A 24,353-nucleotide genomic window follows, 5' to 3' on the forward strand; every position below is an offset into this window, starting at 1 on the left:
GTTTTCAAAGGTTTATTGATTTAAAAGGGAGAGAGAGAGAGAATCTTCCTTTGTGTAGTTCCTTTGGTGCCTTGACAGCAAGATGTGGTCCAAGCTGCAGCCAGGAAGGAGCTCCGTTTGGTCTCTCACATGGGTTGCTGGTATTTGGGCCATCTTCCACTGCTTCGCTCCATCTGAAGTGGAGCAGTTGGCCATCCAGTCTGGAATGCCAGCATCAAAAGCAATAGCTTGTATTGCTGAACTGCAATGCCAGTTCCTGCATTTTGTCTTTAAACACAGGTTATTTGTTCTTGTGAAAGTTTGTTTGTTTTGCTTCTTTAGTGAAAGGTAGTCCCACTGACTTGGGCCTAAAAGCCATTGCCTCTTCAAAGCATAAGTAACACTTAATAATACAAATTGTCTTGTAAATGTGAAAAAGCTGTGGCTGCAGGACATATCCATGACTGTCACTGTGGTCAGCATGTGGAAGCCAGCAGTGAGGCCAAAGGTGACTGAGAATAAATGACCAAAAGAATTCATGGACTCGAAGTGCCCGTGGTCCTAGGAGAGCCAGGAAGAGGATATCCACCTGCTTTCACCACATTGGTGAAGACAGAACCAGAGCTCTTTGGATTATGATGTCAGTTGCTTTGATGTTTATTATAAATGACTTTGTTACTGCAATGACTTGCACAATCTTTAAAAAAATTTTTTTTTGAAGAATTTATATATGTATTTGAAAGGCAGAGTTACAAAGAGAAGGAGGGATGGAGGGAGAGAGGGAGAAATTTTCTATCCACTGGTACACTCAGCAAATAGCCACAATGGCCATTGACGGGCCAGGCTAAAGCCAGTTGCCAGGAGCTTCATCTGTGTCTCCTGTTTGGATATAGGAGCCCAGACATTTGGGCCATTCTTTGCTACCTTGCTAGGTACATTAGCAAGGAGCTGGATCTGAAGTGGAGCAGCCAGGATGTGAACTGGTACCCATAAAGGAATCTGGTGCTGTAGGCTGGAGCTTAACCTGACACACCAAAGCAGTGGCCCCTGACTCTTATTTCTTATCTGAAGTGGAGGTGGTAGATGAGCTCTACCTGCTAAATTATCCTTATGTCCTAAAGATAGCTTTCTTGTGTCTATCCAAGTCAAGTACGGTAAGAGAAAACCTGGTCATATTTTATTATCTCATTTTTTTGAATACTGATGTAATTCCACATGCCTGCTTTTTATCTTGAATACTCTGTTCGCTCCTGTGAAATGGGAGGCACACTAAGACATTCTCTGGCTCTCTGACAAACCGGTAGGATACGGGAAGCTGCCAGTGCCCGGTGGTAGGTTTGGATGTGGGCGTTAACAGGAAATTTTAGTCACTCCTTGACACTTGGGGAAGGTTTGGGAAGAAGTGTCAGAGTGTTGTCAGATAATGTGCACCAACAGCGTTAACAATGATCACGTTCACAATTTTAACTTGGGAGCAGATTTCAAATGTTTTCCCATTGACTTGGACGTCAGCATTTTATTCATCAGTTTTCCTCCAGAAAATGATACACATGGCATGGGGCATGCATTCCAGGAGTGATGGCTAGAGTGGCAGTAATGCTTTCCACCGTCTTGGATGCCCGCAGGTCAAGTCCATCCTGGGCATCAGAAAAAGTAATTCTTTATCATTTTCCTTCTGCAATTTTCATGCATTGTCAGTGTCAACCTGGCCTTCACTCCTTCCTCTAATTTTTTACATGGGGTTGATCTGTTTTTGGAAAAGGCACCCCTTTAGTCTTCTGTGTGTGGGGATACACTGCAGATTTCTTGAAAGGAGAGAAAATTACTTGAGTTGGTCTTCTCTCCATAACACAACCCCAGCTCATTGTCACTTGCCTGCCCTCTGTCCTCCCCGAGCCAGGGATAATTGGCTTGTTATTATTAGACACCATTATGGTTATTGTTTTCATTTCAAAAAGACTCGAAGGCGTGCAGTCCTGGTCCGCCAGAGGAAAGACACATGCGTGCAGATGCGTCCCTCCCGCTGGTGGACAAAGTCGGTAGCAGAGAGATGTAAGGCCCCTTAATGTCTGAGCTGGTTTTCACTGAGGCGTAAGACCGTATTGAGTGTTGGAAACTGTAGTCACAGCACATCAGAAAAGCAGAAACACATTATTTTAAAAAAAATAGCGTTGGCATTGTAAATGTCAAAAATCTGTAAACTTTATGGCCACCATTGTAAATCTGGCAGTCACATGCCGACCCTTCATTTTCTAGAATCAATTAATCTCCTAATTTCTAACAGTCCGTGTATGAATTTATGTGCTCAGAAAGCTGGAAATCTCCTGGCAAAGAACCTAAATGGCATCTGTTGACACACACTGGCCAAACCAGGGGTCTCGCCTCACCTGCTCTGACTCTGAATGGCTGATGTTGGCCCCTTGGGAAGCAGGAAAAACAAGCCACTGCTTTTGGCAGACGGAAATGACACGGTGTATGGGCCATTTCTGCACTCGGTTGCCTTGTGGGTGGCAGGAGGGCATATTCCTCACCCAAACATCACATTTTTAAAGGACAAAAAGCACTCCTGAACAGGATGTGGACATGGAAGCGAGTCTGCCTGTATCCCAACAATATGTGAATCTTCCAGAAATTAATACTGCGAACTGTGAGCACTGTTGAGAGAGAGAGCTCACGAAGGGGTCACAGGTGTGTTGTTTTCACGTCCCTTCTTGGGGAGGATGTGACACACCTTGGGCAGACAAAGACATAGATTGTGCGGCTTCACAGTGTGTGTTGCAGTTCCCACACCTTAAGTTGCCATGCTAAATACACAAACTTACTTCTCATCCATTATCAAATAATTAATGTTTACAACTGATTTTAAAAGGGGTTGAGTTCATGGTAACTTAGCAACATGAAATTCAATGGAGTCAATTTTTCAGTAATCTTGCAGAAGTCTGGATTGGACAATAGAGTTGCAATTAAACTGTTAATTGTGTCATGTAGGGCAGAGGTTCTGTGTAGAGTGAATAAGGTGCACATTGCATTGATGATATAATTCAGCTGCTTTTTTCTCTAAACATACAAGAATGATTTCATGAAACGTTTGTTGCTGCTTTTGAAAAAAAATAACTGGGTATGAAAATGGAAAGCCAGCAGATGATTGAAAGGATTTCTGATGGAATTTGCTAATGCTGATTTATTTTATTCTAAAATATAGCCATTGCCTGATCATCCAGAAGTTTCTGAAACACCTAAGTACAGCCCCTGAGTCTTCAGACGACACACAGGGTTAGGGTCATGGTCCACCGGCTCGTGACCCGCAGAGCCTGTCCTGCACGGTTCTCTTTGCCCACCACATGAGCCCCCAGGCTGTGCTGCAACTACAGCTGTTCTGCTTTGCTCTCCTTTCCCAGGCAGCTGCTCTGCAGTGTTGCCAGGATTCTCCCAGTGTCCTCTTAGACCCGTCAGCCCCTCGGGATTCTCCCGCTGCCTTGTCAAACTGCCTGCCCTCATCACACAGAATCTCGGAACCGAACTTAGAGGATTTATAACTGTCTGACTCTGGATTTTAAATCTGATTGGGTCTTTACCATTTTTCCAGCTAGAGTTCTTTTTTAACCAAACTTGTCATAGAGCAAAACTCTGGAACACAATGAATAAAAAGTTAACTGTATTTGAATTAATGCAATGTAATAAATAGATACTGTGTTTCAGTATTGATATCAGAAAAATGCTCATTATAAACATTCATTTTAGCAGTTCATATGATTTCAGGGTTATTATATTCCAAGGGAAATATAAAGGCCTAAATTTCAGTTAAGAATTAGATAAATAACATAGCTCCTATGGTATTTAATGTATGCATATATTTATTGAGATCCAGCTGATCCAGGGTTGCCTTTCTATGTTACAATGAATGTCAGCTTTTAAAACAAAACTGTGTTTTTTAATCTATGAAATTAGAGTGCACTTAGAGAAGAAAAACCTATAATATACAAAAACTATACAATGAATCGACTCATTCATAATATTACTATTCGTAAGTATCCATGGTCAAATATATTTTATTATTTGTTAGAATTCAGTTTTCAGGCATAGTTTATTAGCTTCCTTTTTATAAATATGTTAAGTGATGCAAAGTGGCAAATGGTGAGGCTGGCATCATGTTTTTGTTAGTAAAGTTGCCAGTTCATGTCCTGGCTGTTCCACTTCCCATTCCGCTCCCTGCTTGAGGCCTGGGGGAATCAGCAGAAGATGAGCTAGATGTTTGTGTACTGTTGCCTATCTGGGAGACCAAATTGAGCTCCTGGCGCCCAGATTGGGCCTGATGTGGTACTGGCCATTGTGGACGTCCAGGGAGTAGTGAAGCAACACATGGAAGATCTCTCTCTCTCTCTCTCTCTCTTTCAAATAAATAAAATTTTTTAAAACTACATATTCAAAGTAACTAATGGAGGTTTGCAAAGTAGCACAGTGGAGCTAAATTAACTTCTTGGGATGCCCACATCCCTGAACTTCTGCTCCTGATGTGGCTTCCTGCCAGTGGGCCCGTGGGGCAGCACTTGATAGCTCCAGGACTGATCTGCCACGCGTGTGCAACACCCAGATGACGTGCTGTGACTTGACCCAGCCAGCCCTTGTTGTTGCAGGCATTTCAGCAGCGAACCAGCAACAAATAGAAGACCTCTTTCCCCCTTTCTCTCTCTCTCTCTCTCTCCCTCCCTCCCCCTCTCTCTTCTCCTTTCTGTTTTTCTCTGCCTTTCAAATAAACAAATTAATGAGTAAACAACATTTTTATAAAGCGACAAATGCTGCTTTAAAGAAGCATGCTCTGAGTGCTAATACATTATCAAATATCACTACTTAGGGCTGGTTTTTTATATGTATGGAGTTTCTATATAAATGCACTCATATTTTGCTTCTTTAACTTGTCATATTAGAACATGGGTACTTTTCTTGGTAAAAGTTGTATCTTTACCTCGTTTTTTTGGAAAATCAGCATAGGGGCTCATGTTGTGCTTCTGGTTAAGCAGTGGCTTGCAAAACCAGCATTGCAGGTCAGAGCACTGGTTGCGATTCTGGCTGGCCCCCTTCTCATCCAGCATTCTTGCTAATGTCCCAGAGGAAGGCAGCAGAAGCTGACCCGGGCATATGGGTCCCTGCCATCCACGTGGGAGACCCAGGGTGACCTAGCTGCCACCTTCACACTGTCCAGGAATGAAGGACCATTTGAGGAGTGAACCAGGAAATGAAGGTTTCCCTGTCTTTCCTTCTCTGTCACTTTCCCTTTCCAATAAGTAAATCTCTCGTTAAAACAAGAAGCAATTACATAAAATCCCATCAATAAATGGATCATAATTCGTTTTTCTTCTTACTAATGAATGTTTAGTTTTTCTGCTTTCTCACTGCTATAAATATCGCTTTAGCTAAAACTGTCTTTGTACATCTGTACAAATGTATTGATTTAGGATTTGGGGATCATAGGTTTTGACAAATATTGACAAATTCTCCAGCAAAATTTCTCAATGTTAGATTTAATCAGGTGAGACAATTGGAGAATTCTTTACCCAGACCACTCTAAGTACTTTAATCTCATACAGTAAACATACGTAACATGTGTTATCTCGCTTGACTTTGCTTTAATTCTATATTTGTGAGCCATTTTCCCCTACAAACTCTTTGTGGAAAGTACTTTGAAGAAGTACTTTCCTTTCTTCAATAATACAGACGCAAGTAGGAAAATAATATTTTTCTGCTATATACTTTTCAAATTATTTACTTCAATTTTGTATCAGTATGAGATAAAACATAGCATTGTATTGTTTTATTCCTGGTTTTGCTTTTTTTGCTTGGAGACTCAGCTTTTCAGTATTTTTCAAGAAGTAATTCCCTGGAAATACTGGTTATGAACCTAAAAATGTCACTAACTCTAATGTATGTAGCAGTACGGTGGAGGGTAGTTTTTTAAGATCATGCAGTAAGAACATCCATATCCGTAGAGAATCCTTCCAGCACGCACAATGAGTCTGAAGCCACAAAAAAGAAATGTCTGCTCCATCTTAACTAAGCACTTAATGTACACCGTGGGCATAACTTTTGTAGTTTCATGGATGGCTGCAGAACTAGCAGGATTTATTTATTTATTTATTTTTTGCATGTATCACCTTGTATATCAAAAAAGTTTATTCTGAACTACATCCTAGCATCCTTAGGATATAATTTTCTTGTTTAAGTCAAGCAATTTCACCCTTTAACTCAACGTGGCATGCTTTCTGACTGCACTTTGATAATATCCACATCGCTACTGTCACCAATCTTGCAAGTCCAGGCCATTATCTATCAAAATGAAAACCACTTGATACAAGGTCTAGAGTAGCGCTTGACAGTTGATCAGATAGGCAAGGTGCTCACCTAGTGTCCTCTTGGGCAGTTAGTGGGTACAGCAAGGATGCGTGGGGCAGAGGGACGACTCACAAGCTATTAGACAGTAGGGCAGAGCAGATGGCATCAAATTTGATGATGCTCATCAGAACAGCATTCAGTCTAAACCTTAGGAGTCATAGATTGGTGGCATTTTCAATGAAGTATTTTTGGATTGCAGTTAAGCATGGAAACTGAAGGCTTGGAAACTGAAAATAGGAATAACGTGCAAGCATTATGCATTATCTTATCTGATCCCTAAGCTAAACTCTGTACTTTAGGAAAGACAATGTGATCAGGAGCTGTAACAGCACGTTATAATAACCTTGATCTCTGCAGCTCCAAACCTGTGCTTTTTTCTTTAATAGAAGTACATCTGCAAATATGGAGGCTTTCCGCCATCATCCATTCTTGCTGCCATAGCAAAGAAGTGTAGGAAAAAAAGTACTTTCTCTTAGTTTGTGTTACTGTCACAGTCACTTATATTTGAGGTGTATTCATGAGTGGATTTCATTTCCCTTTAATTCATTTTATCCTTGAAATTATAAAGGAAGTTAAAACGTTGCTTTCATTTTAACCTAAGAAGAAATGTAATTTCAGGAAAATAATCCTTTGGAGGTTGGCAGTCAGTTAAAAAAGAGCCAGCTCAGACTACAGCCCTCCACATTTGAAATGTGTAAGAATGGTCTGTCACGAGCCAAGTTGAGTGTATGAAATGTGATGTATTCGTTGTAGTACGCATCTCTACTCCCAAATAACAGTAGAACTGCCAGTGAAATGTTTAAATATACATTCACAGTGTGGTACTGGATTTTCTGCTTTGCCTATACCTACCGTGTCATGTTGCATTTAAATAGCTGAAAGGTAAACTTGTGCCTATGACTAAGGGACTCTAACCCGTGATGATTCAGGGGAAAACTTGGAAGGAGGAAGGAAACCCTGTCCCTACAAAACTGCATCATGGAGTCATAATAAAAGAAAAAAAATTGTGAAGTATTAGTAGCCTGCATTTCAATAAGTTTGAAAATGAAGTAGAAAACAGAGTGTAGTCTTTTGTTTTTTTCCGGTTGCCTGACATTTTCCAATTCTGCATTTCAAAGTAAGCGTTGAGAATATCAGCCTAGACATTTGTAAGTCATCTCTTCCTTCTGAGAATGGAATGGCTACTTTGGTGTTCATATTTACACTGGAGATCTCTTTGAAAGAGGTCACCTTTTCCAGCTTCTTGTAAGAGGACGAAGAGGTTGAACTCTGACCCTTGACACTAATTTTCTGCCTGTGTACGTGTGTTTTCTCTTGGTACAGCTCAATGGTTATTCGGGACTTAACCTTACGCAGCGCCGCTAGCTTTGGCTCCTTCCACCTTATCCGTCTACTCTACGACGAATACATGTTCTACTTGGTAGAGCATCGTGTCGCTCAGGCAACTGGAGAGACACCTATAGCAGTCATGGGCGAGGTAAGAGAGGCGAGAAGAGCCGTGACCTACTGGAATTGGTAAAAGGAGACTCAGTTGTGCTGCCGTCTGAAGATAGTCTGAATAAAACAGTACATGACCCCGAGTCAGGGGGTTGGGCTGTGGAGTTAGCATAAGGACCCTTAAACCTCTCAGTTCATAATGTATAGTCAAAAATGATTTCAAAATTGAAGATTGAATCATGTGAAAGTTTGTGAAACATTTGTGTGTTTTTAGATGGATTTATGTTAAAACTCTAGCAAGCCAATGCATAATAACAGGAAAAAAGTTCCTCTTGAGTAGGAAATAAGAAAGGTTTTTCCTTCTGATTAGTCTAGAGGATAGGAATGACAAGGAGAAGGTTGCATATATATTTTCTAGATTGTTTTTTCCAGTCCCCCAAAACAAGATGAACGATTCTGCTTTAGAAGGCTAATGATGATGACAGCTGTGTGCCGGACGTTTGCCATATATATGCCAGACACAATTCTAAATTCTTGATAGAGAGTAAGGCATTCAACAATTGCAGTTCTTTGGGATATTCTCGACTTTCCCTTGTTGTATAGATGACAGATAGATTAGATTGTCAGCTAGCTAGTCATTGATGGAAAACTTGTCCAAGCACCATCTTTCAAGCCCTTGCTTTTAACCACTAACTAACTGAGAAAAACAAGTCTTTTCTTTAGAATTTCTGAATAGCAATCAGGTGTGCCCAAGTATGGGCACTGTATCATTCTGCTGCATTGGACTTATTTTATAACCTTGCTGGATTGTATCACATTAGATAATCTCACACAGGCCCAATACAATAAGGAAGGCATGTTATTCTTAAGCCTTGTATTTGAACTTACTTACATTTTTAAAAACAGTAGAAGTATTATTAGATACTTTTTCTAGCATAATAAGTAGAAATATCAAATTTTAAATTAAAATATGTTAAATAAGTGTTCTGCTATAAATCTAATGCATGCTGAAGTTACTCAGAATGTCAGTTGAAATATTCCTTTCTCTTCACAGCTCCTTTGCTGTGTACCGATCTGTATGTCACCATATGAAGTCCCATATTGGTGGTTGTGCTCAGTTATGCCAGATGTGTGTGTGTGTGTGAGAGAGAGAGAGAGAGAGACAGACAGAGAGAGAGAGAGACAGCCTAAGTTACTGAAGCCCTTGAAATTATAGACAGTACCTTCTGATCAAAACAGGATGTGAAAGATTCAGCTTCCCTTTGCTCTCTAACTCTTTAATTGTCCAACTGTCCTACTGTTTAATCTTTTTTTTTTTCTAAATGCCCAGTTGGCCTGTTATTAGTGCCCTAAAATTTCGCAGCCCAGGGTTTAACACTGCTGGAGTAGACATGCCACTTAGTACGTTTTACATCAACTTGATGTATGTTTTACATCAAATCTACGTAGTACATTTACATCAACTAGATTTATTTCTGAGCCTCTTTCATAGAATGAACAGGACAATTATAACAGGGTCTCCTGTCACTAACGTGTGGCTAATCCAGATGAATGGCCTTGCCTCCCTTGCATCACGAGGGAACAGAGGCAGTGGACCAGAACCGGTCACTCAGTATAAAGCTTTAGCAACATCCTTGGGTACTTGAATAGGCAGTGTTGGCTCAGAGTGAAAAATGGGCTTTGCGGTCAGTACAGCCAACTCAGGATCTTAAGTGTTTAATATCATTATTACCACATGTGAACAATGTAAATATGAACATTATAGAATATCATGAGGCAAAGGTCCATGAATAACATCTCAATGAAAACATGTCATCAGTAAGATAAAAAAAATCTAAGCATACTTCTTAACCGAGTTTATAAGAAAATCCCTTGAGTTGCTGTACTCATCTATTAGTCAGCCTGGAAGACAAATTAAGTCTGATTGTATGTGGTTGATCTTCCCATATATTAGTGCCTCAGATACCTCTTCACTGTCTTAGACTTGTTGACCATGATCATGTTGTGTCTATAGTTCATTGAGTCTTGGGGAAAAGGAAAAATCAAGGGAGAGAAAGGAAATATTTCCCTGTCCCTCTTATATAAGGTTATTCTCATGGCCCCTTAAAGAGTTACCCTTTCCAAACACCACATCCAACAATGCCTGGGAGCAACATATTGTCAAAACTCCATTGAAATCCCTAGAAGTCACCATGATCTTAAAGCAGCTAATGGTTTTCAATCATCAGTTACAATACACACTGCAAAAAAAAAAAAAATCATTGTTTGACTATTTATTATGAACTCATTATGTCCCTACTGAGATTAGGTTCAGGATTGATTGATCCTGTAGTGGCTTTGTCAGGGCAGTTGTTCCATGTTCTTCCCTGTTGAACATGTTGCACATCTGACGTCATCTTCTCACCATAGCTTGTCCTTCTGTTTGGATCCCTCTCTTGAGCAAATGTCTTTTCCCAGACTCCTTATAGTGCAGTCCACATTGTATGCCCCACATCAATCCCCTTTATGATTTTTTTTCTTTAATTTGGTTAGGGCACAGTTATAGTCTTCCCTTAGACGTTCTGCCTTTGCCAAGATGTTAGCTTGCATCTCCAGCCTTTTCCTTCTTACGTTACATTCATAGTGACCTGTTGTTCTTATTCATTAACTTTTTCTCATCTTTGGACCGCTGTGCTTGTATAAATGATTCTTTGTATCTGGAACTTTGTGCCCACCTCTCCTGACCCACCCTAACTCCTACTTCATGTCTTAAATATCGACTCCTCAGGGAGACCCAATTCTCCATGCCAGTTGAAGACAATCCTTTTCTCAATGACTTGTGTCTTTATATTTCAGTCTAGAATTGACACAGTACTCATTTCATGAGTCTTTATATGATTTGTGTATTTGGAGATTTTAGTACCTAGAAATAGTACAGCACTTGAAATCACAAGAATTGAATTCTGCTTTCAGTTCTGTCATTTACAGTGACATCATCTTGGGAAACTGCACCCACCAGTGAGAACTCTCGTCTCTGAAATTAGTACATTCATGTATTTAATAACTGCTTCTCTTTGTATGTACCTCCATGCCAGGCACTGCAGTGCTTAGGATTTAATTTTAGAGGAACAAAGTAGATTTGACCCTGCCTTTAAGAAAGTTTTGGTTTAGTTGGGGGCTACATAATTACCGAATAATCACATAACTACAAATTCTGCTAAGTGCAAAGTGGAGTGCTTAAGAGATGAAGCACTTAATCTCACCTGAACATGAAACAGAAGAAAAATATCTTCAGAATCAAAAACTTGCTAAAAATTAAGTGCTATATCGTGTTGAAGCACAGTTCATGATACATAAATGCTAAGAAATGTACTAGGCTTACACTGAAAATGTACTTGTGCAGCAACAGACTAGAAATAATAGAGCATTTTAAAAGAAAAGAATTGTACTGCACATTGGGGTGTTTTGCAGGATAAAAGCCACGTAGGAATAACAATAGCTTAGCAAATTTAAGGAATTCTTACCAAAATTATGTTGTAGTTTTTTTGTTTGTAGTAAATTGTATGAATTTATAAATATTTTTCTAGATAAAGATAGGCCATGTGACCGTCACAGAACTAGGTGTTTTGTTTTCCTAAATTAATATTCATCAAAACCTTGCAAAATATATACTGCTAACCTTATTTCTCCAATAAGGAAAACAGAGGTCAGAAGCTGGCCCAAATCAAAACGTGGCAAGCAGTGGAACTAATTTGAAAAGCTACTTTGTAAAAGTGTCTTTCAAAAGCAAAGCTAATTTGTAATTTGGATTGTCTCACTCCAAATAGCCACAAGGGCCTACTCCACATAACAGTCATGTACCATATAGGTCGTCTATATGGAGTTTCAGATTAAGGACTGTTTACTGCATTAGTTTATTTTTGTTTGTACTATGCAACTCCCCTAAACACACACACACACACACACACACACACACACACACACACACACACACACACTCTTTCTCATGCAGTGATAAACCAGTCAAATGCCTGACATACAAGCTTTCATTATTTTGGTCCAGTGCTTCTTTCCTCTGCCATGCTGAGGGTCTCCTGATAGCCCCACCACCATGCCCCCATTTACTTTTTTTGTTAGAGATATTCAGAACACTACAAACTTCATGGAATGTTATTTGAGGAAAATTATAACTGGAAAGCTAAATGTGACTGAAAACAACAAATTGCAATCTTTAGCTCCTCAGTACCCACCCACAGATCAGACTGAAAGCAAAATTACATTTTTAGAATTTGAAGTTTGTTTATAGCTTAAAATCTGTTCCTCCATATTAGCACAGTTTCTGACAACTGTAAGGTGAATCGTGACAAAGGAAGCCCTTCTCCAATCTCATCCTCCAAGTTGAAGAACTGACTTGAGGAAAGTTGTGCCATTTTTTTTTCTACCTTTCCATGGCTCGTCATTCTGTTCGTTTCCCTCGAGGGCCTCTGCTCATTAGTTTCCTCTACTTGACTCTATACTTGCTGGCTGTGGACTGTTACTTCTTTTCTCATCTTTGGGGAATGGAGCGAATCTTGCTCATGACTCTGGCCCAAACACTCCACAACAAGTGCTCGAAGAGTACTCATTCACAGAAAGAAGCACAAGGTTTGAAGTGGCAGGACTTGTCACTGGATGGAGTCATTCAAATAGCAGACTGCCGAAGCTCCTGGGTCAATAAGTCACCTTCTGCCTAGATTGAGCCTGTCAGGGTTTCAGAAAATGCCTGTACCTTGTTGGGTTTCCCCAAGTGATTAGAACACAGCAGTTTTCCTAATGAGTTTCAAATTGGGAAAAGAAACAAAAAAAGTTAAAGATTTCATGGACCACTGGAAGACCACAATGGTCACTGTCTCACCTCCTGGTTCCCTTCATCAGGACCCAACATCAGGTAATTTTTTTCAGCGAGGGTCCTCAGCCTGGGTCAGCTCCCACCAGAGGGCCTATTGAGGTATAGAGTCCCTGGTGTAACGTAAGTGTGATAGCTCCACCTACTGGCCTCTGCCACACTCTGTTTCCAATGACTGTTGACTTTGCCAATAACTCCATGGTAGCCTCGCTCCTCAGGCCCAAGGGAACGTGGTTGCCCACCCTGCTGATAAAAAACCAGCCCTTGTTTGAGATGGGCAAGTTGCTGAGTGCAACTAGAGTTGTTTTCTACATGTGTTTATGCCATCAGGGCAGTAAAATGCACTGCCGTGACTTTTCATGTTACTGAGAGATTGCTACAAAACATGACACTTTGTTTGATGGTACAGACACATCCAACTGGGTTCGTGTTTGTTGCAAATGTCTTCCTGGTACAAAGAGGACACGATTTCAGTCATCCACCTCTATTGTCTCTCCAATAAATCATTAAAAGAAAAGAAGTGGTACAATCAAAATTAAGATGTAATACTCTAATGTAAATTATATAGAGAGATAAAAAATATATAAATTATACAAATATATGGTATACCTTCCTATTAGATAATACAGGTAGCTTCAAGAGGAAAAAAAATCTTAGGTTAGGAACTAGGTTCTTACTCCTCCACTAATAGTTTTATTTGCATAAAGGATACGTTGCCAGGCACAACCCTAGCATTTACAGAGCCCAGGGTGCCATATGTCTAAATATTTTAGAAGTTATGAATCAAACTATAAATAAAATCTGTTCTACCCACCTACCTCAACAAATACGTCTTGATAACAACTTGTAAGGCTGAATTTTAATTTAGAATTTTTCAGACTTCTCCAAGTCGCATGCCAGAAAATAAGGAGACAGACACAGTCAGCAAATGACCCCAACCCCTGGCTCCTACCCACCTCTTTCCTTTTCTGTATCACTCCCCTTCTTTTGCTCCGGGTTTCTGTCCCATCACAGCTGTAGGCAACACAGCCCCATGTCCAAGTTTTGTCTACATCACCCTTTTTTCCCCTAAAACTGATCATGAGGAAAGATCTATGCAGACCTGGCAGGGAACTCATGGCAGGTTAGCAGGAAGTCTTGGGTCTCCCCAGGTTCCAGGCAAGCATATGCCCTCAGCTCCATGGAGTCCTGATCGTGTGGGAGGGGCAGCGGGCACAGGAAAGACAAAGCAGACTTGTGCTAGTGCAGCGTTCAAGACAGAGGCACCGCTTGTTTTGTCCTAATGACGTTTTAGGAATGCTGCTGCTCTTGAAGCTGTTTGTGTCGTCCAAAGCAACCAAGGTCCGCTTCTTACAGCAACACGCATGCTCTCTTGAGAATGCCTGTTAGGTTTTTGAAATGATAGGAAGGTGCAAGCACTGCTGTGTTCCCAGGAGGTTAAAAAAAAAATGGTTCGAATGGTTGGAGCCATGATGCAAGCTCATGGCCCTGTGTACAGAGGTCCCCCACAGGATGCGTTGGCAGGAAGGCTGACTGGTCCCAAAGTTCAGAGTCAACACTAATTAGTAGAGTTGGGCTTTTGTGTGAGGCAGACTGCCAGGAATGTCGGACTCCTTTGTGGCCTTCAATGGGAATCGTCTGTAAATGTGTAGAAAGTATATATACAGAAAAATAATAGCCGAAGAACATGAGATTTGATCAAAAAAGAACATTGATGTTTTTTGTAAATATGATAAGACTGACAGTTACTTCACAGCAAACAGCTGCTTTTGCTCAGTTGTGTGACTCTGTACCAGTGTTAAATGTGAAAATGCTTCAATCAATGTGTTTCTCGGTTTCAGATACATTTAAAGAATGTAATAATCCTCAGGTAGCCCCTTACAGTTTAAATTTCAAATCATTTTTTTTTCACCATCATCAGAAATACTTCAGATGCTTACTACTGCTTACCCCTTTTTATGACACACACACAGAAATCCCTGAACTTTGGATTTATAATATGAGCATGCACTGGAGTTCAATCTAATGAGCCTTGACTCCCAGAGTTCTGCATGTGAACTAGCTTAGTTGTGCAGTAGGGGACGCTATCAAGGGACCGTGGTGTGGGAACCATAAACTGACTGAGGATACGATGCCCACAACCTGAAGTCCAAGTGTAAGGCACACCTCACTTCTCTGGTTTTCCTCCTGTAGGTCTGCTCAGGAATATCAGATCCTGAGTTTGAAAAGATCATCTTTTGGTCTTCTTGAATGGAGTTCTCAGGATTTTTTTTTTTTTTCGTTCTTACCCAAAGCTGTGTTTGTTTTGAAGACACTCTGAGCTCATGGAAACCCCATTCTAGCTCATTTTGCAAGCAGAAGTACATGATGGATTTCAAAATGAGGAAATCCATGGCTTGACGAGTTTATCTGGCCTCAGCTCACATAACTGAGATTGGTAGATATTTTGTTCCAACCGAATGTTCAGAATGTGTTCTACGTCTCAAACTAAATTTTTATTTCTCACCTCATACCTTGGTAACCTGAAAAAGTTAGCTTCACTTGAATATTAGTTTCTCATGAACAAAAGTATAAGGGGATAGGCATCGTGGTACAGTGGTACAGTGATACATAAGCATCATGGTACATCGTGGTGCAGTTGAGCTGCTGTTTCAGCACCCACATTTTACATTGGAGTGCTGTGTCACGTCCTAGCTGTTCTGCTTTCCATCAAGATCCCTGTTAATGCTCTTGGAAAGGCAGCGGGCACCTAAGTGCTTGGGTTCATGCCATGTGCCTGGGAGTTCCAGATGGATTTACACATTCCTGACTTCAGCCTGATACAGCCCCAGCTGAGAAGTTAAACCAGAGAATGCACGGTCTCTCTCTTTGCCACCACCGCCCTTTGTCTCTCTGCCACTGCTTACTTTGCCATTCAAATAAAGAATCAAATACATGTTTTTAAAATGAAGAAGAGGACTGTTTCTCTGTGAAGTTGTAATGAGAATTGGATAAGGTAGGTAAGTGCGTAGGTGGGTAGGTAGGTAGGTGGGTAGGTGGGTAGGTAGGTAGGTGGGTAGGTAGGTGGGTAGGTAGGTAGGTGGGTAGGTAGGTAGGTGGGTGCTTGTGATGGATAGGTAGGCAACTGTACAAACATGTAATAGCTACCTGATCTTCGTTCCATTTCCCTTCTGTAAACACAGAGATTTCTACAGCCATGTACAAGCACTCCAGAGGACTGGACTTGATTGCCTTCTGCTTTGGATAATTTTTTAATGCATTCGTCCTTGACAGTCATGTAATAACGTGTACAAATAGACAACTACTTCTTGGACCATTTAGAAATGAATTTGGATTTTGAGATCAGTGAAACAGATAACATAAAAACACGTGAAGCCTTTGATAATATGGCTTGTACTACCACAGGAAAAATAGGCTGCAGACAGTTTTTGAATACTGAGTAAAATGATTCATGGAATGACAAAGAATACAACAGCATTCGCATTTGGTATGTAGCCAAAGTGATAATCGGAGGCAAACTAATTCATGCTTCGAAAAATACAAGCAACCAAATAGAATGGGGAAAGAAGTCAATTAGAAAAGAAAATGACAGCATTAGACAAGAAGCATAAACATAATTAGGTCTAACTAAACAGTCGTAGCTAGACTTGAATTAAATCCTAACCAGTGGGAATGAATGGAAGGTTTTATAAGTACTTGTGAAAAAGGTATGCGTTATGTATAGAATTCATGCCAGAGAAAAAATGAAGTTCCAAAGAGATATTTTAGTCCAGCTATAAGGTACGAATTCGTAGTCATCTATTCTTATTGTTTAGATTTTTAAATTTTTTATCAGAAAGGCAGATATACAGAGAAAGTTCTTCCATCCCCCGCCTCACTCACTCCAAGTGGCTGCAATGACCAGAATTAAGCCAATATGAAGCCAGGAATCCAAAGTTTCTTCTGGGTCTCCCATTTGGGTGCAGGGTCCCAAGGCTTTGGGCCGTCCTCCACTGCTTTCCCAGGCCACAAGCAGGGAACTGGATGGGAAATGGAGCAGCCAGGATATGAACCAGCATCCATATATGATCCCAGCAGATCCAAGGCATGGATTTAGCCACTAGGCTATCACACTCGGCCCAGTCATCTATTCTTCATACCGAGGATAGTGTAAAGGTCTTTTTTTTCCCAGAATACATGGTTCACTGATGGATATGGGCTAACTACACATCTACACATACACGTATACCTTCTTCCCTACATTCACTTCTTCCCTACTGTTCCACTCCAGTGGTCACTGCTGGCAGGGTTGGTCTTCACTATGAGCCAAGAATAGCTGAGGTCTGTTTCTCCCTACCCTACCAAATATGCGGTGTTTTGTAGTTAAAATTGATTTTGCGTCTTAGGGACTCGTAACAGGTCACAGATCAATGGAAATGTTTGGCATAACGTGTTGACGTTTGCTCTATGGCCTCTATGGAATACCTTCCTTGTGGCCATCTCATCACCTAATTGTTTGCCAGCACCTTGCCATCCAGGCTTCCAAGGGACATAAATCTTCAGGGAGTCACCAGGTGGTGGTGACACAGGAGGGCTGTCCAGATTCTTGGAGCAGTTTATGGGGCAGCTGGTGGCTGAAGTGGTCCTCCTCAGGCTTTGTAGAGACCCAGGATGCATCCTCTTCCTTGGTATGGAACTCATGACATCAGAATTGCTCCACAGACTTCCTTTTGGATGAGATGTTTAGGACTTTTCTGGTCCTACAACCAACTAACGTGGGCTTTCCTTAACTTGTACTTCCATGTCTTCCTCCAGAATAACTTCCTTGTGTGTCACTGATAGCTTTTCAGCTTTGTGATCCTGAACTGGTTTCAACCAGTCTCCGTCTTGCAATGCACAATGTCATAACTGCCAGACTGGTAGCGAGTGCATTGTGTGTAAAATTCAAAGACTCGGGAATGAAAAACAAAATGCAAATGTTCCAGATTACATAAAAGCCATCAGTCCCCATGTACCACTGCACCCCGCCCCAGCCCTAGTGAAGTATGCAGAAATGATTGGGGAAAACAAACAAACAAACCACGCTGCTGTATTCATTAACAGTTGAATGCATTTGGGTGTGTTTTCCCCATTACTAGGGGAAAAAATCAAGGTTATATGGTCTCACCCAGGCAAATATGACAGTTTTTTTTTAATAACTTAAGTATGTTTGCTAGGCAGTGTAATGGGCCTCCAAAGATGGTCTTCTATCTGAATCCCTGGAAACTCTGAATATGCTAGGTTACAGATGGAATTAGGGTTGCTGATCATTTCCCATTAATTAGTTCATCTTCACATGGAGGAGACTATCTGGGATTGTCTGTGCAAACTCAGGCTGTCACAGAATTCCTAAAATATGAGAGAGAGGCAGGAGAGTCCCTGTCAGATGCAATGTGGAAAAGATTTCACCTGACACTACTAGCTTTGGACATGAAAGGGAGCCACAAACCAAGGAATGTCAGAAACTTCTTTCTAGAAGTTTCTAGAATTCTCTTTTAAACCCCTTTTTAAAACATCTTTGCCAGTACCTTGAGCCCAGCAAGACGTATTTTGAAATTCTGGACTTCCAGAATGTTAACATAAGAATTTTATGTTTTAGCTACTAAGTTGTAATTTGCTTTAACAACTAAAACTGATGTGACATAAATGTGGTTCTCTGGATGAATATTGCCCAGGTATTACTCATGCGTTGTAGACTTTCGTTATAGTAAATGGCTTTTTATTGCCACCTCTTCTGCTTGCTGTATTTCTCCTCTAATATCCTTTCTTCCTTTAAACCCATTTACTTCTAGAAATACTTCTAGACTTCTAAATGCTTCTTTGGGGCTTCCTTACGACTTCCTCTACCATGCCAATTGGAGGCAACTGCCCCTTAGGGGAAGCTTGTCTCCACTGAATTGCTAACACCTGTTAACTTTTTCTCTGATTCATTACCTTGCTACTTTCCACGAAATATTTTCTTTCAATCTCATGGATATCTTCCCTTTTCATCTACTCACTTGGACAATTAAGCACCAACTTCGGTGCATCTTTGTATCTGCACATGCCAGCCTCTGGAAGAAGCTGAGGGAAATGAATGATTTCCATCCTCCAGTATGGATCCCTGTTTGTTTCTGTGTGGTCTTGGTCCGTCCATTCCAGTAGGGCATGAGCTGCGATAGCTCTTACAGTCTGCAGTGTCATATCCTGTATGTGCCCAAAGCTCATGAGCTGAAATGCGTCTTTTATGGCTATTGAACCAAGGTAGAAGGCGATTTCTAAGCTGTTACAGGTTTTAAGCTCTTTAGTTTGCATTCATGATGTTCAGGTTCATTTCTTGTATAGAGTAGGACCCGGTTTTCTCAGTAAATAAGACCATCCACGTGTAGGAGAGATGTCTCAAAGTAAAAGTTAATACCCTGGACTTCGAGGTTCCTATTAAGTTCTTATTTTGACTTATAAATAGCTTTCAAAATAGGATGCATCTAAACTGCTGGACCATGTTTCTCTAATGCAGACATCACGTGGCCTGATGGCCAAGCGTGGGGGAAAAAGGGTGCTCTGACCTGCCTGGCCATGGCTTTCCTACAGTTTGTCCAGCACTTCTCTCTTCATCCAGGAAACTCAGACCCCTGTGGCCTCACTGCGGAGTTGAAGCAAATAAAAAGTAAAATGAAAGGTGGGAGGCAGAACAACCCTTTTGCAAAGACAGCTAAATTGTGGCATTATTTAAGCTGTTCAAATCTGACAAGTTGGATTGGAAAATTGTGTGACCTGTGTATTTAAGACATAAAAGTGCCCACCAGTTGACAGTTGTAAAAAGTCACAGATGGATGTTTTTAACCACGAACGGAGAGAATCTTACTTTATTCTGCCTGATGGTAACTGTTGCACAAATGGCTGTTGTTTTACAGTTTGGTGATTTAAACGCCGTGTCTCCTGGAAATCTGGATAAAGGTAAGAATTGAAAATAACATACATTTTTTTTTTTTTTTTACGGCATGTACCCTGCAGTAGTCTGAGTTTGTGTAAGTGATGTATAAATCCTGGATGTAGGTATAGCAGTCATGTCTTTGGGCATCCTACGTCATATCTCCCTTTCTCCCCATTGCCTTGCCTGCCCTGAGTGAAAGATGTTAAAGGCAGAAAAGTGAATCTAATTACAGTCACAAGCTTTCTTTGAACTTTTTTTGGCTGAAGTTCATCATAGTAAAGTAATAAGTTTTGAGGATAGTCAGAGTTCTGGAGAAAAGAGATTAAAATTCAGCCAGGTGTTTTGATTCAAGGACTAGTGGGCCAAAGAAAGGGTTTCTCAACCTGCTCACCAGTTCACACTTTTCTGTGGGAAAAGACCTGAGAGGTGGTGATCAGTAAGCAGGCTCCACAGCGCTACAGATGAGAGCGGCGTGCCTACTTTGGAAGTGTCTGTGCCAACCTTGCTTCTCTAATAGACGGTGTAGCGGGGACACATGTTACATACTCCCAAAGAGCCTCAGCCAACAATACCACGCAACAAACAGGACAAGGAGGGCTTGCACGGAAGTGAGCTTGAACTAGAGCCCTGAAATGCTCCCCAACAGAAGAGCACAAGCAGAGATGTTTCCATCCACAACAAAAACTCAGGAAGAACAGTTCGAAACTCTTGCACAGAAACAGACACCACAGTCAGTAGAGCACTGTCCTTCAAAAGAGCGGGGAGAGGCAGGATCTTGAAGTGTTAAGGAACTGTCATTGTCGGTGACTTCTGAAGACAGGGATAGAAAATTAAAAGAGCAGAAAGAGTTACGGTTCGTGCCACCAGGGAAGCAGAGGACAGGATGCAAGGTGTGCATTTCTGCTCGGGATATTCAGCACTCAGCAACTGTGTCTTGGTGGGTGGTAGAAACCATTAAAAGAGTTGAATCAGTATCACTCTCCTGTGAAACACCCAGAAGTCTCTTATTGCTTATGTATTCCTTCATTCCTATTTTAGTCATGAGCATTGTGGCAACACAGGGAAGTTTGAACATTAAGTTATAAAAATATTATTGCCATAAATACTAACACTAGAGCAGGGATGGGGAGTGTCTGGCCCAGGGGCTGTAGAAAATTCATCAAAGCATTTGGCCTGGCCCTGCCAAGTCAGCCACAGACAGGACTCAAAATTCAATAAATTAGCGTAGGCTGATTTTAAGCTGACAGTTCTGAATGGCCCTTGAATGCTGTTATAAATATCCAAATTGTCTTTGGTATTAAAAAAAAAAAAAAGGTTCCTCCTGTCCCTGCTATATAGGATTATATGATTTAACCAAATAATTCCCCACAGAATAAATCAATGATTGCTCTGAGGTGTAACTTTAAAGCGAAAAAGGTGGCATGGGAACTCATGCCCACCCCAGAGCAACACCTTTGGTGCCCTGACTCCCAGCCCGCCTCGTCCAACCTTGGGGATTTGACCCTGGCTCCCCACAGGTGCATAAGGCTGTTGTTGCTGAGCCAGATGCAGCTGAAGCACAGCTGGTCTACACTGGAAGATGCTGAACCAAAGCCTTCAGTGAAATCCAGCACCTCATTTTATTCTCTGCAAACCGCATTTCCGTGACCCCCAAATAGGTTCCCAGGAAATGCCTTCATGTCTTAATGGAAGCATTAAACACCTACAGAATTGCGTTGCTTTGTCCACAGGAACAGGAAAAAGGGCTTGGTCTCATAAATTACTTCTTGGTCCACAACCCCAAAGAACCTAGAAACAGACTTCATTAAAACTGACTTGGAACACTTGAGTTTGTTCATTCCATAGTCTCCTTACCATGCCCATCCACAGCCAGGCAATGGAAGACTTGATTCAGTCTTTCTGCAGTCCCCACCTGCTAGGAAATGATTTTTTTTTTCTTTCAGTGCTTTTGTTATCTAAACATTTATTTCTCAGGCACAAAGAGAAAAGTTTATGCAGAGGAACCTGAGAGGCAACGTGGTTTGCTCTAACCTGCTTGATGTGGCTGTGCTGGTCCCAATGAGATAACCACTAAACTGGCATACTCAGTGCCTGAGGACTCATTAAGTCTTATGAGTTTTCCAAATGACAACGTTTTCCCTTGTTAATAAAAACAGGGCTGGCTCTGTTTAAAATTTTTAAAGAATGCAGTATTGGAAACTGAAAGAAAGTGAACAGTCTGTAGTCTAAGCCCTAAGAGACTACCACAATTAAGATTCTATATGACAGGTCTGTGTATTTTGTTGTTTATGTGTAAACAAACATAGAACACAACTAAAGGTGCCAGACATGCTTGAATTGTACTGTCTTGTTCCAGCCGCCTACCGAAATGCTCTCCCTTCCCACCCCACTCTTCCAAAACAACCTCTAATTTTGTCAAAATTTACTTTACTGTGGGAAGGAAAATGGTTACCAATTGGAATAGTTAGGCCTCATCTACAAATATTTCAACAATATCATGTTCCAGGCCATTTCTAGCCAATACACAGATTAATCTCAACTTCTTGAATCCTATACACCATCACTAGGACCTGGCACAGCCACAGGTGTGGGTCCTTAGGTTCCCATCTCTTTTTTTTCTCCAGAACTCTCCTTGCCCCACTTGATAGGAAAGAAAATCAAGGGCCGTTCATTGGAAGAACTCACTAGCTAAGCTCTTCTTCTTGGAGTAACTCCCCTGCCCCCACATGGTAAAGCTAGACTCAGTGTAACTTAGAAAAAGACCAACTTGCTCTAGGTAAAGGGAAATGTGTTGCGCAGTCAGTATACCTGACACGCTGGCTAATTGAACCAAATGGAATATCTGCCTCTATGCAAGCCACTCGAAAAAGCCAATGAACAGCAATAGACGTGTAGACACATTTTAGCTAATGGGAAGGTGCGTGTTGTAACTGTGTGTCTTTGCGTGTTTGTTACACTGTGGGCTGTTGCATGTGGACATTTTCTCCCTCTCTGCCTTTGAACTTTGTACATGCTCAGAAAAAGCAAATGCCATTCCATTATAACAGTACTGTCATTCTTATAAAATATGCCAAAATGTGGAATAACAGGAACTACTTGAAAGCACTAGCTATTAACACGATCTGTGTTGTTGATGCGAATGCAAGTTCATCAGTTTTAATCTGAAGGCGTTGCCTCTGTCTTAATAATTTTTGATCATGAAAATGACAGTTTACTCCGTACTCCGACCTGCCATCCTGTTGGAGGTGTTTATCCGTGCAGTTGCATTGGGAACCAGCAAAAACTCACCAGCAGCACAAGCCAAAGTTCCATTTAGCATAGCTTTTTTTTTTTTTAAGGCAATGGAAAATTTTTTTCCTATCTTTTTTATTGGACGTTAGCATTTTCAGCTCAGTTCAGTCCCTGAAAGTCAGCAAAGTATACCAAAGCGACTACTTTATGATTGCATAAATTATACTGTTACTTATGTGGAAACTTCAGGAAATTTCCAAGGGTCTTGTTTTTAAGAGCTATCCACGGTGTTGCCAAAATAAATGAGCTTTGCAACGTTTGAAAACATCCTAGATGCCTCCATACTGCACCAATAGGATTAAATCCATTGAATAGAGAGAAAAGCCAAGGGCTCTGTCCACCGGAAAGAGGGAAGTGGCCTCTGGCCCCAGTCGTCCAGGTGTTTGTGGAACATGTGTTGACTTCGCTGTCCGGTTTGCCTTCTGGTCACGTTGCTCTTGGTGTTGCTTGTTTGTACAGATGAAGGCAGTGAAGTGGAGAGTGAGATGGACGAAGAACTGGATGATTCTTCAGAGCCTCAAGCCAAAAGAGAGAAGACGGAGCTAAGCCAGGCCTTCCCTGTGGGCTGCATGCAGCCGGTGCTGGAGAGCAGCGTGCAGCCCAGCCTCCTGAACCCCATCCACAGCGAGCACATTGTCTCCAGCACTCAGACTATCCGACAGTGCAGTGCCACGGGAAACACCTACACCGCAGTCTAGGGGACAGGCCAGCGTGTTCTTCTAGCTTGCATTAGCCCTGCTGATACCCGGCTTAAGTTGAAACGTGAATAAGCCTGAAGGTGGACTGTTGTCAAGTTCTGTCTGTACTGAACATTACCTTTTTTGGAGTTGTGGAATGGAATGGGTGTATGTATTTTACAAGGTCTTTGTTTTGTTTTTTTTTTAACATAAACAAATTATTTGCCTCTTAATAATAAGAGTTTTTTTTTTCCTTTTGCCTTTAGTTTCAGGTGTCAAGAAGGATTTTTTACAACACTTAATGTCGATTTTTTTTGTTTCCTTTTAATAATTTACATTTTTTTGGTAGCTGAAAATATTGTTGATTGTTAGTCTTGGTGTATGATTTTATGTGTAAGTTTTTTTTTAAACTAGATGCACTTCTGTGAACTATCAAAAGAAATGAATTTCTTTGATTGACACTGGAGGCATGCCCATTCGACAGCAGATGCGTCAGCTTTGCTCCTGAGAGGTGCTTGTCATCCGACAGACCAGGAGACACTATTTTGCTAACTTTTTTGTAGTTTGGCAAGAGAATACAGAGCCTTTTTATTACCGTGCTAGAGGGTTGGGAAAGGTCATTTATTTTTGTCTGAAGAAAAACCGAGCCGTGCATTTAGCAGTTGAGAGTAAATGACAGAATTCCAAGAGAGGACGCTCCCATGTACTTGCTTTGTGCACGTAGCTCTGAAAGCATGTTCACCACGCAAGCTTCCGTTAACCATTGAGTCATAACTCTTCTTTGCGT

General features: G+C 41.1%; 1 protein-coding gene across 1 annotated transcript in view; it reads left to right on the plus strand.

The window, feature by feature from the left end:
- The window catches only part of RFX3 (regulatory factor X3), a 250,403-nt gene extending 226,707 nt beyond the window's left edge, over positions 1–23,696 (plus strand). The window contains exons 15-17 of the mRNA XM_040988901.1: positions 7,690–7,843; positions 19,579–19,621; positions 23,349–23,696. Coding sequence (XP_040844835.1) covers positions 7,690–7,843; positions 19,579–19,621; positions 23,349–23,587 — 436 coding nt within the window. The 3' untranslated portion in view covers positions 23,588–23,696. The remainder of the gene's footprint in view (positions 1–7,689; positions 7,844–19,578; positions 19,622–23,348) is intronic.
- The last annotated feature ends 657 nt before the right edge of the window (positions 23,697–24,353 follow it).

Source organism: Ochotona curzoniae, unplaced genomic scaffold (genome assembly GCF_017591425.1).
Source record: "Ochotona curzoniae isolate NIBS_2020 unplaced genomic scaffold, NIBS_Ocur_1.0 contig_50, whole genome shotgun sequence".
In the NCBI taxonomy this organism is placed as follows: Eukaryota; Metazoa; Chordata; class Mammalia; order Lagomorpha; family Ochotonidae; genus Ochotona; species Ochotona curzoniae.